The sequence below is a fragment of the Epinephelus lanceolatus genome, chromosome 5 (assembly GCF_041903045.1).
Source record: "Epinephelus lanceolatus isolate andai-2023 chromosome 5, ASM4190304v1, whole genome shotgun sequence".
Lineage (NCBI taxonomy): Eukaryota > Metazoa > Chordata > Actinopteri > Perciformes > Serranidae > Epinephelus > Epinephelus lanceolatus.
In genome coordinates, this window is record NC_135738.1 from 33017870 (window position 1) to 33036397 (window position 18528).

Consider the following 18528-nt stretch of genomic DNA (forward strand, 5'->3'; position numbering starts at 1 on the left):
TGACATCTTGCATATTGTCTGGGCTCAACAGTCCAAAATGGCGGCAGCGCTACCGCAGCGCCCCTAGTGGCTGTTGGCAAAAATTCAACGGAGCTTCGCCTCTTGGTATCCATGCTCTTTGCTGCCGGCCCAATATTGACCAAAAGTAATCAACATCTCTTAACTTACTCCCTGCCAACAGTAATTCGTTACACTACTCGTTATATTACTTTTCCATTATACCCCATAAAATTAGTAATTGCGAATCTCCCCAAAATTCAGGTGTGTGCCTCTGTGTGACTGTCAGGGTAATCGCTGGTAAGTGTAGCTAAGGCTAGATAGGATTGGGGTTTTTTTTACCTGGGGGTTTTCTGTTGCTTGTGACTGGTATTTACCCAAGGCTCTGTCTGAAAGACGGAGAGGCGCTCACAGAGCAACATTTCATCCATCATATGTCCAACCACAAGCTTCATTACTTCTTGTAGCCTGCAGCTGTCCACGACTAAAATCCAGTTTTGGGTGTTTAGCCAGAGTAGCGCTACAGCCGACCTCCGTGGCCGAGAAGGGCCATACCTTTGGTGGGGTGTATTTCTTGGAGCTTCACGTTGTTGTGCTGTCAGTCGTAGTAGCCGAGGTGTTTTAGAGCAGAGATTTGAGGAAGTGTTTCTTGCAGTGGAAAGAGTTTTAGTCCGACTACCTGCAGTAACAATGTTCTTGTCATCTTTCCCCCTGACAAAATCAAAGACATGGGAATAGCCTATTTCTAGCCGCTAAGGTTTCATCTTCCAAAAGAGCTCACTGCTTTGTGACCTGTCTGTGCAGCGCGATGATTACAAAAATGAGTCTGCTGATTTGATGTTGTATTTCATGACAGTAGTTATGTGACCTGTTCTTTCATTGAGCCATCAGTCTAAACACTTTGACAAAAAAAATCACCTCATGATGACATCAAATGTCACAAAAAAATTGAGGGCAGATATCTGAAAATCAGATTACTTAACAGCAGCATGTAAATGTAGGTTATGTTGTAACCAGGTGCCTGTAAACACATTTCCTGGATTTCCTGTGTAACAGTCAGGAAGTGTTTGAGTGCAGGTCTGTTAGAGGTCAGGTGCCACTGGCAGCATCTCTGATGACACCAGTCAGTCCTGTCTGTATGAGCTTCAGTGAGACCCTGCCAACAGTGAGACTGCAGGCTGCAGAAGGCTGACTATGTCAAGTATTTATTGGCATCGACTTGTGGTTGCACCATTGAGATGAGTGCATGTGAGTGCAGTTTTGGTCAACAATGCACAATTGTTAAAGATGTATTCACTCTGAGAAGATTCACATGTAGTGTTTAAATATATATCTTTTTGGGCATTTTTAGCCTTTAATGGATAGGACAGACAAGTGTGAAGGAGAGAGAGGGAGTGACATGCAGCAAAGGGCCACAGGTTGGAGTCGAACCCGGGCCGCTGCGGCAACAGCCTTGTACATGGGGCGCCTGCTCTACCACTAAGCCACCGACGCCCCTCACATGTAGTGTTTAAAACACAGATTCATTCATCTCAAGTGTTCCTGAACTACTGTGCTGCCGTAAGTATAGGTAATTTGACAGGAATTTATTGAATGGAATTTCTACTGATCAAACTGGCTCACTGAAATGCCTGTCATTCCTTCTGAACCTGCCCTGATGACAAATAACACATGTCAGTGAGCATGAAAAATGCTTGACAATGTGTTTGCTGTGTGTGTGAAAGTATATATTCAAAATAAGCACACTCACACATCCACAGATAGCACAGTAACAAAAATATTCATGTCATCGTAGCCGTTAGTGTGACTTAAATTAAGGCTTCCTGTGCAGGTTTAGTTCTTTTTTTTGGTAACCATGTGATGGCTCACAGTTGATATACAACACTTTACATCAGCAGTTATTCAAAAGAGCAAGCACCTCATAGCTCAGCTGTCAGACACCAGGGAGCAGCTCTGCACACAGGATAGATACAGACCATGGAGAATCTAAAGTCGCAGTTCACTGTGCTGACTTCTACAAAAGGTATATCTCATATCAATAAGTAGCCTGTTCCTTGTGTTTGATCAGTATTAATGTTGATGTAGAGTCAAATTCATATGTTAGTGGATTTTACCAGACGCCCGTTTCTCACGTTTTTCACTTGTTTATGTCGACTCACACTGTTCGATGACTGGTTTTTCTCGGTTGTCTTGTTTTTATGTCTGAAATATTTGCACAGGAAGTGTGCCTGAGGAGGAGAAATTGCTGGATGGCGGTTTAACATGATAGATTAGAGGCTTTGGGCTTCATTAGGATTTCAGCAGGCAGATGAGAGAACTGTTGCGAGGCGCTCCAGGCTGCTTTACTGTGGTGCTTGTTAATCATTGATCAGACTAATCAGGCAGAACAAGAAGGCTAGTGGCTGTTATACAAGCGGGCCTGTCCTCTAAAAGTGTTCCTGTTTCACACCGACGCCCTCGACAAAAGGGTTTATTTGTTTCTTTTATGATCAGATTAAAGCACCAATCAACAGGTGAGAGGAAGCTGGAGATCATGTTAGTCGTGTTAGTCGTGCAAGAGCTGTGCGTGTATTTTCATGTAGCTGGACTGTCAGTGGTGCTGTTTGTACATTTGTAGCTTTTAAAGTGTACATTTTGCAGTGTAAATATGCAGATCTTGTCTGTTCAGAGTTGTGTGCTGGGAACCTCAGGGTATGTGTGTTTGTCTCGCTTTGTGCTGCTTTGTCATTTTTTTAAAAGCCACCTAAATAGGGGGGGTGTGAGCGAGAGTGAAGGAGGAGTCTTGTGCTGCTCTGCGAGTCCTCTTGCTCAGCTGAGTCACTTAGTGGTGGGAAGATTGCATGGGACCTAAACTTAGTCCTCTTCTGGGACTCACTCACACTTTCACACACACAGCGTGGTCCCTCACCGAGGATACACTCTACAGCTGTTTTCCTGTCTGAGTCAAACTCCACGGTGAGTTCATTCCCTGGGATTTTTAACTTAACAAAATATTTTATTTCTACTCAGTTCCTGTTGGATTGTCTCTCCTGAGCCTTGGCTGATTTTAGATCAGATCACACTTCAGTAATGGTGAGAACGAGCCTGCATGCTCTCATGTTAACCTGCTCTCTTTATGTGTAACAATGTTGTAATGTTTACACTCCTACACTGGCCGAGTCTTGCTTATGATAAATAGCCTCCGTGTGTAAACAGGTTCAGACAGATCATTGGACTCCAAAATGTCTGCCCATGTTGTGTTTCAACCACAATGTAACAGCTGCACACTAATTTATAATCAACCAAAGACTGTGCATGTCAGGAATTTTTGAGATATTTTGCATATGGCTCTTTACTTCATCCATCTTCTTCTCTTGTGTTTCTGACGTTGCTGTCGCTGTCTTGAAGCAACCCAGACGGTCTTTAATATGCCAGCCCATTTATTAAGAAGAAGCAGAATTCATAAAAAGTCCTCTCAGACATTCCTTTTGATATGAATGTGGTGCCTGTGGGGCCACGAGGCGAGAGACAAAGCCTCAGTTTCAAGCCGTGTCGCATACTGGCTGCTGCTCGCAGGGTGGGGACACACTGCGCCACATACACAGGTGTGCCTTTTGTGTGTTTTTTTTTTTTCTATCTGGAAGTATCAGCACACAATTTGCCAGAAGGTTTTTTGGGAGGAGGGACAGAAAGAATGAGACAAGGAAAAAAGACGGGTCAGGCAGGCCTACTGTCAGGTGACAACGCTTCGGGTGAGGTGGTGATGTCATGAGGTAGAACTTAATGGTGTTTGACTGAGAGGCTGAGTGGAGATTAACCGAGTGGCACACCTGCCCACCTGCAAAGCCACGAGGTCTGCCGTTTGTTTCTGTTTGGAAAGGACAAGAAAGTATCTCGGATTTTGCTGCAGGCATTGGTCTTGTGGCTCCCTTGTTAAAAAGCTTGTGGAGTCAGTTTGTAGCCATGTGGGGATCAAGGGATCAGTGGCGGTTCTAGACTATTTTAAATGCGAGCACCAGGTTGGGGCCATATGCGATTTAAGGGGTACCAAGTATAATATAATACAGCACAAATGTTAGATACAACCACCACCCTCATAGGTTTGGTTCTCCAAAACACTCATTAAGTGTTGAATAATTACAATTTCCCTTCTCTTGAGGGTGACCGTGTATGAAAATATTTGCTACTGTAAGTGGAACCAGTGGGGGGGTCTAGGCTTAATATTACTGGGGCACTGGCCTCTGCTTACTCCTCCTCGAATCAGTAGTTCTAGGGATGGCAGTGTTGCTCTGTCTGTCGGTCTACTGCTTTGTCCCCGACTAAAATATCTCAACAACTATAAAATGGATCGCCATGAAATTTCTTGCAGACCATGATTGTATAGAATTGTACAAAATTCATGGCAGTCCATCCCATAGTTATTTGGCTTAGGACCAGAGGGTTTGACCAACAAACCAACGGACCTTGCCATCCCTGGAGCCAAACTATTTTAGGTACTAGTTTGGATGATTCACTATTTTCAGAGAATGTTTGTGTTTTTTGCTGTAGAGAGAGATATTTGTGTCTGAGTGATACATTCCTTCAGCCTCCTTTGCCAGCTTGCAGTAAAGCCATTGCTCAGCTGCTGTGATGTGGCAGAGCTGGAGGGCTGCAGATGGGGGGCGAGGGAGGGGGTGATGTCTTTAATGCTGTAGTAAGCACCTCACATATACGCACATAGCTCAGGTAAACCTTAGAAAGTAGATTCTCTTTAAAAAAGACGTGGATCTGGTCTGATGTTTTTGGAGAGCTCTGTCTTACAGATAGACTTGGACACTAAGTGAAGATGCTGTTCATGTTTTTAGGTAAGTGTAGAGAGTATTTGTGAAATCAAAAGATGCCGAGCGCTTTTTGTGTCTCATCCACACTGCTGCAGAAACCTGACCCTTGACAAGAGCATTCCTCATTTCTCGCCCTCACTGTGCAGTTTTGGATTCATTGAGATAGGAGCAGATGCCTTCAGGCTCAGTCTGCTCAGTAGTGAAATAAATTTTGCATCTTCAGAAGGTAGCTAGTTGCCATAGCAGCAAGGACAGACAAAGGTCGAGTCTCAGTTTGACTTGTCAACTCCGCACTTCCTGGACTGCAGCAGCGCTCCAATGGTGTTTCGGTTTCTATACAAAGCAGATTACCTACTGTATATACCATCAGTTGGGATATAAAGATGTTAAGTTACAGCAGTGCTTTGGCAGCTGGTGAGGTGAATGTACCACTAGGTAAGTGGGTACGTTACCAAGGAGGAAGTGGGTATACTGTTCTTTATATTCCAGTGGCTTTTTGGCTGATAGGTGGGTATACCACACATACCTGCGTATACCCTCCACTACACCACTGAGTGACAATTCTTTGGTGTTATAAAACTCACCTAAATCTGTTTATGTCCGGCAGAACTTCCCCTTTTTGTTTCTGTCACTTACACAAACAAGTCTCAGACAAAAGGGCTCCTTACCCGTCACACAGATGGAGGAAGAGAATCAAAGTGTTTCTGCAGGGTGGTGGCTGGCTGCTACTAATTTACTGTACATGGCGGTCTGTCACTTGTGCCAAGACAGCTTTAATAAGAAGATGCCAGAATGAGAGTGTGTTACCAGGAGCAGCAGTTCCTGCCGAGCAGCATTCAGTTTCTGAGAAAGGAAGTAGAGTTGATCCTATTTTTTTACTGTTAGAGAACTGGCTGTGTTTCACTGCCCTAATGATTCAGATAAGAGCTATAATAAGAGATAATAGCTGATCTGATCCTAACTCTGAACAATTTTCTGCGCATTTGACAAAAGAATTGGCACACAAGTCGAAGCTAAGTATTTTTGCATTTCCAGAAACATCTACTTTTATCTCTATTTCCATCTCTCGTTTCTTATTTTGAACGTTAACACTTAAGGTACCTGCACAGCTCTCTGGGGTACTAGTGAAAGCATCCAGCAGCACAGAGGTGATTTAAAGCTGAGTGGCTGGTGTTTGACACAGTTAATAACAACCCCAGGAGACAGAGGCAGGCTGTGGAGAGTGGACCCCCTGCAATATTCAGGGTAAATGCTGTATGTGTGGAGTATAATGTGCAGGCGGAGACTTCATTTTTAGCCATATATGTATATAATATGGTGCATAGCTTGTTGTTCGATGTTTTCTTACGGTCTCTTAATGTGGCCACGATGGGAAGCCAAGCACGTAATTAAGAGAAATTCCAGAGGCCACCATCAGAATTGATTGGTAATTTTGAAGCCGTGTTTAGAAAGTCTGCTCGCCCAAACGCAGCGTGGGACCGTTTCCAGTCAGACAGTTTCTAGGGCTGTTGTCTTTAATTACGGTCAGGCTGTAAAAATAGAAACTGTGACTATGTGATTCTGTGGTATTTTTTTCTCTTTCTGTTTCAAGATTGGTAAGATAAAAATCACTGTAGGGCCTCAAGCACCGTTTTGGCAAGTAGTAGCAAAAATGTCAGTAAACAAACTGCATCTGGAAGGGTGGACTACATATATAGCGCATTTGGTTTTCAAAACTGATACCAGCTGTTTATACACCGCAAGGCTGTAACTACCTATTTTCTTCTTTATCAATTAATCCACCATTTATTTTTTTTATTAACTAACTAATTATTTCACCCATAAAATGTAAGAAAATATTGAAAAATGTCTGTTAAAATTCCCTAAAGCCCAAGTTGACATTTTTGAATAGTCATCCAACAGTCAAAAATCTAAAACCACAAATTTCCTATCAAGTTAGACGAAGATTCCATAGGATTTATTCAGTGTTCATCGTTTAGTAAGTTTTTCTCAGGAGCTGAATTATCCGCAGAGGTATCCTCCTCTCCGTAACAAATGGACAAGGTGATTAAAACTGGTAAAAATACTGGATAAAGCAGTTTCATGTTAAAATTCAGTGTTTCTGCGATGCCGTTTGCCTCATCCCTGAGGGGCTGCTAGCCCAGCTCCTGCTAATTTGTTCTCAAATTTTCTCTGATAACTTAAGATCCAGATGTTAATGAGGTTTTTACTGTGAGCCGAATTATCTGCAGAGGTCTCCTCCTCTCCAAAACAAAGGGACCAGGTGATTAAAACTGGTAAAAACACTGGATAAAGCAGTTTCATGTTAAAATTCAGTGTTTCTCCAATGCTGTTCATCTCATCCCTAAGGGGCTGCTAGTCCAACTCCTGCTAATTTGTGCTCAACTTTTTTCTCTGATAACTTGAGGTCCAGATGTTAAAAAGGTTTTTACTGTGAGTCGAACTACCTGCAGAGGTCTCTTCCGTTAAAAAACAAATAGAGCAGTTGATTAAAAGTGGTAAAAATACTTAATAAAGCAGTTTCAATTTAAAAATCAGTGTTTTTCCAGTGGTGTTTGGCACGCCAGGGGCTCAGCTTGTTTCTCTTGTGACTTAAGATCCAGAGGTCTGATGACCTCAATCTGGTTAAAAGATATAGGTGAAAAGAACAAAGATCAAAAAGTGTATTGTAAAAATGTGGCTTAGAACCGGATAAAAAGTACAATAATGACAACTAAAACCCTGATGCATAGGCAAAGAGGATATGACACCACTGACAGGCAACAGCAACATTGGTTTAGTCATTTATAGACATTTTAATGCAGAAAAGTTACATGTTATATCTTTAAACAGTTAATGGATTATTAAAACTGTCCCAAATTAATCATCTAGATTAATCAATAATTGACAAGTTGTTTCAGATCATATAACCTTGATCTATATTAAGCAGGGTGGAAGAAAATATTCTGAAAGATCTAAATTGATAACATGTTCTTCTAAAAGTGCAGATGCTTTTAGTTTGATCTATTTTTGGACATGAAACCAAGTCTATCAAGGAATTAAGACCTCTAATTAATGATTTATATTACAGGGATGGAAAATGTCTCTTTCCATGTTAGCATCACTGAGTGCCAAACAGAGGAGGACCACACTTTTCCGTCTGTGCACTGTAGACTTTTATGAGTAAAAACAGAAAATACAAGTAGATGGAAGTTTTGTTTTAGGTGAAAGTGTAATTGTGTTTCCTTTAAGCTCCAATCTACACCAATTCCACTTCACACAATGTTTATCCACACAAGTTAACCAAGTGCAAAGCTCCATTGATTTCTGCATCCAACCCATACATCAGTGCCATTTGTTAAATCACACGCACACATTTAAGTGACCACCTTAAATGGAAACTAATGGACTAATAGCTTGTAAAATAATGAGAGCGCCTACTGGCCATATATGGACATTTACATAAGTGCACGTGTTTCACGTGCATGTGTGTGTGTGTGTGTGTGTGTGTGTGAGGTCAGAGAGAGGTGTATTTAGGCTACTGTAAACACTGCCAGTCTGTGTCTGTCGCTCCATTAAATCAGTCTGTCTGTTCTATCTAAACACTGACGCTGTACCATCTGTGGCCAGCTGGTTGGGTAAAAGCCTCGCCGGGGCCGATCATCAACCGGATCATTAGCTAGATAATCAACTGAACTGTCTGACACTCTTTAATATCTAGCCTGCAGCCATTAAATGTATTTGCAGCAGTGAATATATACAATATGCCCTGTACATGAATACACTCTGTCATTGTCAGTACTGATGAGATACGGGAGGAATTATCTCTCAGTGTGTGAGACATACTTAGTTTGTTTTTGTAAAACCACAGTGATCCCTCAGGGCTGCAAGATATTTTTGAGCTGATGTGAATTTGAATAAGGCAGAACACATCTGTGAAAGTTTCTGATAATGATTTGCAGAATTTATAGTAAAATTCTGAAGTGTAGCTCAGTATTTATCAGGATGCCTCCAGTCTCACATGGTCAGACCTCTCAACACTAGTGCTGTGCCAGCACTGGAGAAAGGTCTGGCTGAACCCAATGTAATTCTGCATCAAAGGAAAAAAAACACTCTGGGTTGTTTGTATTCATTTAAACCAATCAGAATCATCTTGGGTGGGACTAAGCCCAGGACGCAGCGACTGTGCTCTTGCAAAGTAGTTTTGGGATGAAACTTGTTAAGGTGGAGGTAAACCTGGGCATAAATAGAATAGCAACAGGGATTTTGAAAACGGTAACACACAGAAAGTAGAAAGGGAGGAGAAGTCTGTCTAACATAGGCAGCCAATGGAAGGCTTTATTAAACCCTATTCCCTCAGGACTAGGGTTACCTGGAAACCACTGATAATTTGTTTAAATTGAGGAGGTCGTCTGTGATCTTAATCCCGTAGGAATCTGCCATGTCAGTAATTTGTCAAGTAAAAATTCCACGGCAAACTACCAACCATATTTTGACAAACACACAGGTTGTAAATTGGCTGTCTTCTGTCTTCTCTGCCCCTCGATTCTGTCTCTCTCCCGGTCCAGAATTATGGAGGCTGCATTGGAAATTTTAAATGAAAATTTTTGACAGCATTTGGGTGGCAGAGGCTCATCTCACTACACAGCATGGAGACATATTAACAGAAAAAGCAAGCTTGAAACAATCAGGGGAGCAAAGTTTAAAAAGCTGATGACGTGGATAGTGTGACTGTTTAACCCACATTTCAAAGAAAAAATTAGATTAACACTGTGCAGCACTGCTTATGGTGGTGTGTGTAGTCCTTCTGTGTTGTGCAGAGCGAAGTTAATGACTGTGCACATCATTCTCGGGGGATAATGTCAGTAAATTCGAGTAAAATACAGACTTTGCTTATCCCGTGTGAATGTGCCACACGCAATACAGACATGGGAGTGTAATTTCTAAATCACCCAGGTCCCCAGGTAATACTAGTCCCATGCGAATAGGGTGTTATATGCACAGTCAACATCCTGTGAGTCAGACGCTTCTGTCTGCTTTTGTTTAACAGATTTAACCACTTGATATCCAGTGTTTACAACATTTTCTTTACAACTATAATCTCACTTACTGGGGGTCAAATATTCAGAAACAACAATGTTTCCATGTGGCGTCATTTTTGTGTCAATTGAAAAGATCTAGACTGGCTCTGGGGATGTGGAACGTCACCTCTCTGGTGGGGAAGGAGTGTTTCAAAATGAGTGTTGTTGGGTGTCCAGGTGGTTCTGGTTTGAGTCCTACAGGTGGTCTGTACTTTGTCTTTCACCACCTCTCGCCCCTTATTTCCCTCCACCTCGATACTGTCCTCTGTCTAAAGTGGGAAAATAAAAGTTTTCAACATTTATATGAAGCCACATTATGTTTTTGTTTCATTCTCTATTTTATCACTCTCATTTCATTTACTGTTAACGAGAAGTTCCTAATGGACATGCTTTCTCTCTCTCTCTCTCTCTTTGTACTCTAGCTCTAGGCAGTAGCCCGGCGAGCAAACGCAGCAACTCACCTAGCGTGCAGGAGTGTCTGAGTCGGGCGGGCGGCGGGACATCTGACAAGAGCAGGGGAGGGGTCAATGGAAGAAGCTTTGGCAGCAGGCCGCGGCTGCAGTCTAAACCACAAGGTACATAACGGCAGCTCACAACAATCAAGCCAAACACCACAGAGTGGGGGGGTCGGTGGACACAATGGTATCGGTCAATGATTCAGATGTGAAGTGAGAGAGAAATGACACACTGATTGTTACGTCCACTGTGACCTTCCTCCCGCTTTGATGCCATCAGTCGGTAAATCCGTGCCTGTGGATTTACAGTATACTGTATGACTGCATGACACACATGCTCAGGCCACCACAGGGAGACAGTGAAAACAGGAATAGAGTTATATAAGTTGGTCTGGGATTGGTGAACCCTGGGCCTCGTTCCTCTTTTATTTGAGATGAGTAAATCATTGTACACAGATAAAACAGCTGCGTTCTTTCTGCTCCTGCTGGAATGAAAATCAATTCCTATCACATCACACTAACAAAACTGCTGAGTTACTCCACACTGAGCTGAGTGACTTGTTTGTAACATTTGGGATGTTAAATACAGCTCAGTGCCATGTGTGTGGTGTCAGTTGGGGTAGCTTATGCCGCCCCCTTTAGGTAAAAATGGGTATTGCAGCAACACATCCCGTAATGAGAAAAATACAAGACTGTATATACCAGCATCAAAGATAGTCTCTGATGCTCTAACTTTTCCTCTGTCTTCCTCTGCAGTGCCTCCAAAGCCACCGCACCTCCAGAGCCCGGTGACAGAGCTCACGTCCCCGCTGGGCCGCTTGCAGAAACCACCACTAAAGCAGGGCATGGAGGAAGGAGAAGGAGGAGGAGGAGGAGGTGGGAGAGCAGGGGGAAGAGGGGCTATGAACCGGGAGAAAGTCAGGGAGAAACACTCCAAAGTCTCAGACCTCATCAGCCGCTTTGAGGAGAACAGGTAGGAGCTCTTTACTCTGCTGGTGTGTGTGTGTGTGTGTGTGTGTTTTTGTGTGTGTGTGTGTGTGTGTGTGTTTTCCTTTCACAGAGGAAAGTTGAGTGGGAACTGGAGGATTTATGTAAGGCATTGCTCATTTCAGATATGTAATATTATTCAGTGAAAGTGGCTCTTCTGTATTTCTCACGCTTGAGAAGTTTTGCTGATTCAAAACATCACACAGCCTGGAATATCATTTTTTAAATGTAGTTATTTTTTTTTACTATGATAGACAGGTTCCGGCTGAATCACTCCATCCACGTCACTTAATAGCTTTTGTAATAAAACGTCCTCATTCAGGCTGGCGTAATCACAGTGACGGAAAACTTTGTCTTTCCTAACGTTTCCTACGCCGGTTATTTCAGGGATGAAAAGCAGAAGTCCCTCGATTAAAGTCCTCAGCCTGACTCATTGACAGAGCCGTAGACAGAACAAGCCGAGATTAGCCCGCGCTTCAGGAGCCAAGCGTTAGCAAAGGGGATGAAGAGAGATTTGTACAGGCAAGGGGAAACACAGCTCCTCATTCAGATGTGGGAGAGTTGTGAGATGAAGCCCAGGAGAATGAGGTAGGATCTCTTCAGCTATCTTAACTTTAATGTCTCTACTTTGATCTTGTTGCCTCGTGGTTACATGGTGCTTTTGTACAAACCCTTACCAGCTGATTTTATTCAGGATGATGTAGGAATAAGTGAGGCGGATCTACAAGGCTTACTAATGTTTCCTTTTCTGTGCATCACATCTTGTTTTATTGCCATGTAAGTTTTGACTGTAGCTGCAGTTGTCTGTGCAAGAGAGGCCTATTGAAAGCAGTCAGAAGGGCAACAATGGTGCCCTTGTCCCAGCTGCTCATACAGTAGAGCCCAAAAATATTCAGCGTGCCCACTAAAATCTCACTCAGTATGTTGAGTATGTCGCCTCACATTCTGGCTCCGGATCCCTGAAAAACAGAATTACAAAATCCGAGCAGAATCCCCAGCTTTCTCCACACCTCTCATCGCATTTTCCAGCGCTGATGTGAGGTTAATCAGAGCAATCGGGTCTATCTTTTTCATTCAGACTCTGCGGGGCTGTGGGGATTAGCCCCCTAGTGGCCTTGGAACAGAAAGGAGAGAAAGGCCCGCAGCTTCCGAGAACAGAATTAGCCTACTAATATACTAATCTGGTTCACATGGCACTTGGCTGCCTTAAAGGCACCTTAAAGAACTGCCACATGGCAAGTGAAGCTGCTCTTAATTCTTTGCCGAGTTCAGCCCGTTTTAAAACACTTACTGTGCTATTTATGTGCAAAGAGGAACTGCTTGTGTTCACCTTCACACACACATACAATGAAGAGGTGTGTGTGTTTTCTGAAAACAGTTTTGAACAATATTTCTCAGTGATATCACGCAGTCTTCCTCTGAGAGCGTATATGGGTGATATTGTTTTACATTTAAACGCGCTCAGGTGGCCGACAGCCCAGAAGTGATTCATCTGTGGAGTGTTTCACCAGCCTCTTGGTGTTCCTCTATTTATACATACTTCCTGTTTCAACCGGACAGTGACATTCAGCACAAGAGGCGAGAAAATCACCTGCTCGGCTGATGTGCTTTTTACACCAGGAAAGGTTAGATCGCATTTATAGTGTATCTTGTGTCTTTTGTGCTAGAAATGGTGCGAGCAGTTTTTTAGATCTGATTTGTGGCCAGTTTTACACGAGTGAATCAGCATCACGAAGCTGAGATACAGTAGCTGCTTGCTGTAAGACAGGGAAACAGCTGGACCGACTGCCGGTACAGGATGTAGAGCAGATGAATGGTGACATTGTGTGTTTTTCATGTTAATGTAGCTTCCATTCCTGCGCTGTGTTTTAAATTATCTCGAGCAAACTGCTTTTTCAATTTCATTCAGGTTCAAGTGAAGATGTTTCAGTGTAATATATAATGTGGGTTCTCCTTGGAAGTAGGACAGCATCTACCTCTGGGGAGTAGTGTTGTAGCCCCCCCCCCCTCCTCCTGTCCTCCTCATTACTGTACCTCCATTCTGTCTTTGCTCTTCACACACACACACACACACACACACACACACACACACACACACACACACACACTTCCTCTGCAGCACACCAGCTCTCAGCAGCCTCGTAAGACAGAAGGAAGTTTGTGCATCTCCACAGTTTTATTTTTAACTCTCATACACAAGTGCAAAAGCTCTCTGCTTACCGCCGCGTCCCACACTCCCTGATCAACGTGCAGGCTCAAGCAGCCACTGAACACGCTCCTGTGATCTTTCCTCTTTTCCCTTTTCCTCTCCTTCCTTTTTTTTAGGGGGGGGGTTAGTTGACTCTTTTTTGTGCTCTTGACCAACTTCCTCCTTTGCCTTTTCCTCTGTTCCTCCAGCAGCGGCACAGAGACCAAGAGAGACGGCTCGCCGCTCAAACAGATCAGCAAGTCGTCCAACTGCAGCCCAGCTCACCGCGCCTACCAGAGGCAGACAGAGACCGGCGGGACTCAGGAGAACCACTCCTCCACGCCAACGTTGCCGCAGGATGCCCACAAACCGGCGGCCAACGGGGTGGTAGCTCAGATGGAGCAGGACAAGGACAAGGACAAGGACAAGGACAAGGAGGACAAACAGGAGAGGAGCAATGAAAGTGTGAGGATAGAGACTGCCGGGCTGGTGAACGGAGATATGGGGTGCGAGAGCACAGAACAGAGTGATGATCAGTCACCTCCACACACAGACAGGACTGAGACAGAAAGCCACACTGAGAACGAGGACAGTGGGACTAAAATAGAAAGTGAGCATGGGAATGAAGAAGGGAGCACCGACCAGAAGGTACGTCTACTCTGCTGCCCTTGCACCCAAGTGATCTGTGTGTTTACATCCTTTATGTTACATAATTACAGCCATGACAGAGAGTGTGTTGTGTGAGAGTGTTGTCTCTGATAGACAAACCATGAGCATTTATTTTTGTTTGGGGCTTTCAGCATGATTAAACCTTCTGAACTAATTTAACCCGGGTTATTCTAGCATTGTAAGGGTCGAGTTACAAGAGAGAGTGTGTGTGTGTCTCAGAGGAGTTATTTCCTACGAAGGCCGAACAGATGTCCAACTGTTCAGCAGCTGAGTTCATGCCTCAGTGACCCCCCCCCCCCCCCCCCGGGAGCCCGCGGTGCCCGCTGTTGTCCACAGATAATACATATCTCAGGTTCAGATCAATCTCTGTTCTCTCAGTGCTGAGAACAAAAGTCTCAATGGTACGAGAGAGGAAGAGCGATGAGCAGTGACATCAGTCGTAGTGGAAACAACACACATGTTTACTGGTGTTGATGACTTGAGAGGGAGCTCTGACAACTTCTCTAATGAACTTGATTCTTTGAGGCATTGCACGTTCCCCAGTCAAATCTACTAACCAGTCAAGGAGTTTGATTAAGTTTCAGTGGCTTTGTCCCAGTAATTGGGTAATTGGATTTCTAATTAGATCATTGGTCTGTGCTGTTTGGGATTATCTTGAATTAACTTGCCGTATCAGTTTTCTTTGTGTTGGTTGGTTCGAAACAACTTTTTAAAAACTTCCATCAGCCAGGTTATTGAACTTTAGGTGTGCTTTTTGCATCGGTGGAACAAGTACTCATGTTCTTTTCTGAGGTAAAAGTACCAGAGGAAGAAATACTTTATTTATCCCTGAGGGGAAATTCTATTTTTTGCTCTGTTGTCACACACACACAGGCTGGAAATACACACGTGCACAAACAGGATGTATACATGCATTAAATGGAGAGACGTCAGAGCAAACGGGCTGCCTTGAACAGGCGCCCTGAGCAGTTGGGGGGTTCAGTGCCTTACTCAAGAGCACCTAAGCAGGAGGCAAACTGGCACCTCTCCTACTATCAGTCCACACTCCGTACTTAGTCTGTACCGGGACTCAAACCGGCGACCCTCTGGTTCCTAAGCTACTGCTGTCCCAAACCATTTAAAGAACCATTTAAAAATACTACACTATGAAATCAATGTAGCAGAACCAGAGATGTCATATCTTTTACTCTAACCGTTCTTCTTCCGTGTCAAAACTTGGCACCTACATTACCCACAATTCAACTTGACTGTTGACAGTTTGGACAGAGATTTAGGTATTTGATGCTAGCAGCAGCTAATGTAGCATCGAGCCGTTAGCCTCAAGCAGTGATGGTGAGCTACTGAAGTCTGCTAAGCTCACCTCTTCCAAACTCCCCCTCCCCCAGACTTTGTTATTTTCAAATTTGTAGTCCTCAACCTCAACCAATGCTGCCGACTCAAGTGACATCACTTGAGGTAATTTATCAGACTTCACGCTAGTGTTGTCAAAAATATAAATGTATCACTACATATCGATTCTGAATATTTGAAGCTGTTTCAAAATTCACTTTCAGTAGCAGTGACCAAGAAAAGGAACAGTTGACGTCAAATCTTTCGATAAGAAATTTAAATTTCATGATTTCAATGTCAATTTTTCCTCACAGTATTGACAATGGTTTTGTATCGAAGTTAGAAATAATAGTATCGGGAGCCACAACAAGCTTTACACAACTTTTTCACATCATGCAGTAATACCTCCCAAGATGTGGAAACAGGAAAGGAAAAGTATGCGCTCTGGAGACAAATGACCCCGTGAGTCATACATCAGTGTAGATGTAACATTATCTAATATTAATACTGTTGCATTAGCACATACTGTAGCATTTTACTGCTGCAGCTGGTCAAGATGGAGCTTATTTTAACTACATCTACACTACTGTACAGTTAGGCTGGTTGGCGCAGTGGATCTCAAAGGGTCACGAAATATACCTGTGGGGTGGTGAGATGATTCATGGGAAAACAAATATAATAATATTTTTATGTGACATAAATTGGCCTTGAGCAGTTATGAAACCGAAACTGTTTTAGAAGTTTCACTCTTTGGTGGAACTGCTAAATGGCTCGTAGACATCTGAAACATGAGGAGGGGCCCCAGTTACACACTGCTTCTCTATCAGGGACACCAGTGGTTTAATATTTAACAATGCATTGTAAAGCTTACCCTGTGTTTCACCTTGAGAAAAATATTTTCTTCCAAACTAACCAGAGAATAAGCAACACTGTGTGTCACACTCTTGTGAAGTGAATTATGTGGAAATGTACGGCTGATTGCTCTCATTTAGAGGAAAAATCTGCTGCCTTGTGCTTATATATAGTTTGAAATGTTCTGTTGCGATGGTCACTGTGGTGGTAACCCGTCCTGGTATGCAACAAAAACGTACATTTCATCATATCGGTATGCACGTCGGCGTGTGTGATGTTAGGTTGAGTACATTCTGAAGCCACAGTTGTTTGTCACACCACTTGGCCTCTCACACACAACTCCGTTGGACATTGTTGTGTCTTTGTCGGATTTAGTGTCATTTCCCTTCTTCCATATTTTCATTTCCTGTTCTGAGAGCTCCTGTTACACCACAGACTGGCCCACCATCGGCCCAGTGTTGAGGACAAACACATGCAGCAGCAGTGAAACAGGATTTAACACAAGGCTGCACTCAAACAGCAGACGAGTCGCTGAGGCGTCGAGCCAGAATCAGCACAATGAGTGCTCGATTTACAGTTTTCTTATTGAAGTGCAGAAAATACAACGTCTCTCAGCTATTCACTGTCTGACGGCTGGTTGAAAAGAGTGATGCGTGTGTGGATGGTCTTAAATTGAGGTCAGCGAGCAGGGCCGAACAGGAACTTGGAAATGACAATGATGTGGGAATGAATACTGAGCTGAAGCAAATTAACAGCTGCAGACATTTTGTCCCTCACTTCTGCATTATTATCAGTCAGCTCAGTTAAACGCCAGTCACTGTGTTGAAAAGCTTACAAGGCCCCTCTTTCCTTTAAGGTGACAATACCGTTTACTCATCATTAGAGGAGTGTTAGACTGAAACGGTCATTATGCAGACTGTGGACTTTCTAGCTCTGCAGAATAAATTCACTTTCACGCTTCACTAATTCATCAATGATCAGACTTTACTTAAGATCACCACACATATAAAGACACCCATTAACCTACCCTCTGTTTTCAGGAGACAAATGAACAGAAGCTGTTTAAGATCGCCAACGAGCTCTTGCACACAGAGAGGGCCTACGTTGCACGACTTAACCTGCTGGACCAGGTGAGGAACTCTGCGACAGCTCTGGTTCACTTCTGCTTTTCTGACAATGTCACAAAGAGCACAGTACACAACCCTATTATCTGTAACTCACCACTTCTGTGTTGTTTACTACTCTTATCAGGTATTCTGTACTAAGCTAATGGAGGAGGCAAATAAAGGAACGTTCCCTGTGGACGTGGTGAAAAACATCTTCTCCAACATCGCCTCCATCCACACCTTTCACGGCCAGTTTCTGCTTCCGAGCCTGGAGAAACGCATGGGAGAATGGTGAGCTTTATGATTCTGTGTTAAACTGTAGCTGCCTTCATGATGAAGCTGCTGTTGAAGAGGTCAAACTCATATACTCTCCACATTATGGTTTCCTCGCCCCTGCAGGACGTCCACGCCTCGCCTCGGAGACATTTTGCAGAAACTCACACCCTTCCTCAAGATGTACGCAGAGTACGTGAAGAATTTCGACAAGGCCATGGAGCTGCTGAAACAGTGGACCGATCGTTCGCCACAATTCAAGGCCATCATTCAGGAGATTCAGGTACTGTGAAACCAAAGTCCAGTCTGCAAAAATTCACTTCTGTTTATGTATAAGAGGTTTGAGTTACTGACAGAGCACAGGACATGCTGAACTTTGTGTTGAACTCATGTGGAAAGCACCACCCTTGTGTTGTTTTCGTCAGTATCTAATAGGTTAAGGGTTGGATAAGCATATTTCACGCACAACAATTCAATTTTTTTGATTGTTTCTGGACAGAGTCAAGAGGTCTGCGGCTGCCTGACGCTCCAGCATCACATGTTGGAGCCCGTGCAGAGAGTCCCTCGCTATGAGATGCTGCTTAAAGACTATTTGAAGAAGCTGCCTCAGGACGATCCTGACCGACGAGATTCAGAGAGTAAGTCCACATACCTCAATTCCCCACTCCACGGAGTCATTTATATTTCACTATATTTAGGTAACTTATTTTTTTGTGTGTGTGTCCAGAATCATTAGAAATTATCGCCACAGCGGCTACTCACTCCAACAGTGCCATACGAAAATCTGTAAGTACAGGAAACACTTTTCTTTAC

At 43.5% G+C, this 18528-nt stretch overlaps 1 protein-coding gene across 11 annotated transcripts in view; it reads left to right on the forward strand.

The window, feature by feature from the left end:
• The window catches only part of fgd4a (FYVE, RhoGEF and PH domain containing 4a), a 68249-nt gene that overhangs the window by 44136 nt on the left and 5585 nt on the right, over positions 1–18528 (forward strand). For 5 of the 11 annotated variants that reach the window (XM_033635256.2, XM_078168097.1, XM_033635257.2 and 2 more), the window contains exons 3-10: positions 10279–10431; positions 11068–11284; positions 13696–14134; positions 17377–17466; positions 17588–17733; positions 17842–17998; positions 18215–18353; positions 18443–18501. In XM_033635256.2, coding sequence (XP_033491147.2) covers positions 10279–10431; positions 11068–11284; positions 13696–14134; positions 17377–17466; positions 17588–17733; positions 17842–17998; positions 18215–18353; positions 18443–18501 — 1400 coding nt within the window. Of the gene's footprint in view, positions 1–1959; positions 2021–2798; positions 2953–10278; positions 10432–11067; positions 11285–11700; positions 11887–12885; positions 12924–13695; positions 14135–17376; positions 17467–17587; positions 17734–17841; positions 17999–18214; positions 18354–18442; positions 18502–18528 lie in introns of those variants that run through there. The other 6 variants (XM_033635260.2, XM_033635262.2, XM_078168096.1 and 3 more) reach the window with 6 other exon arrangements.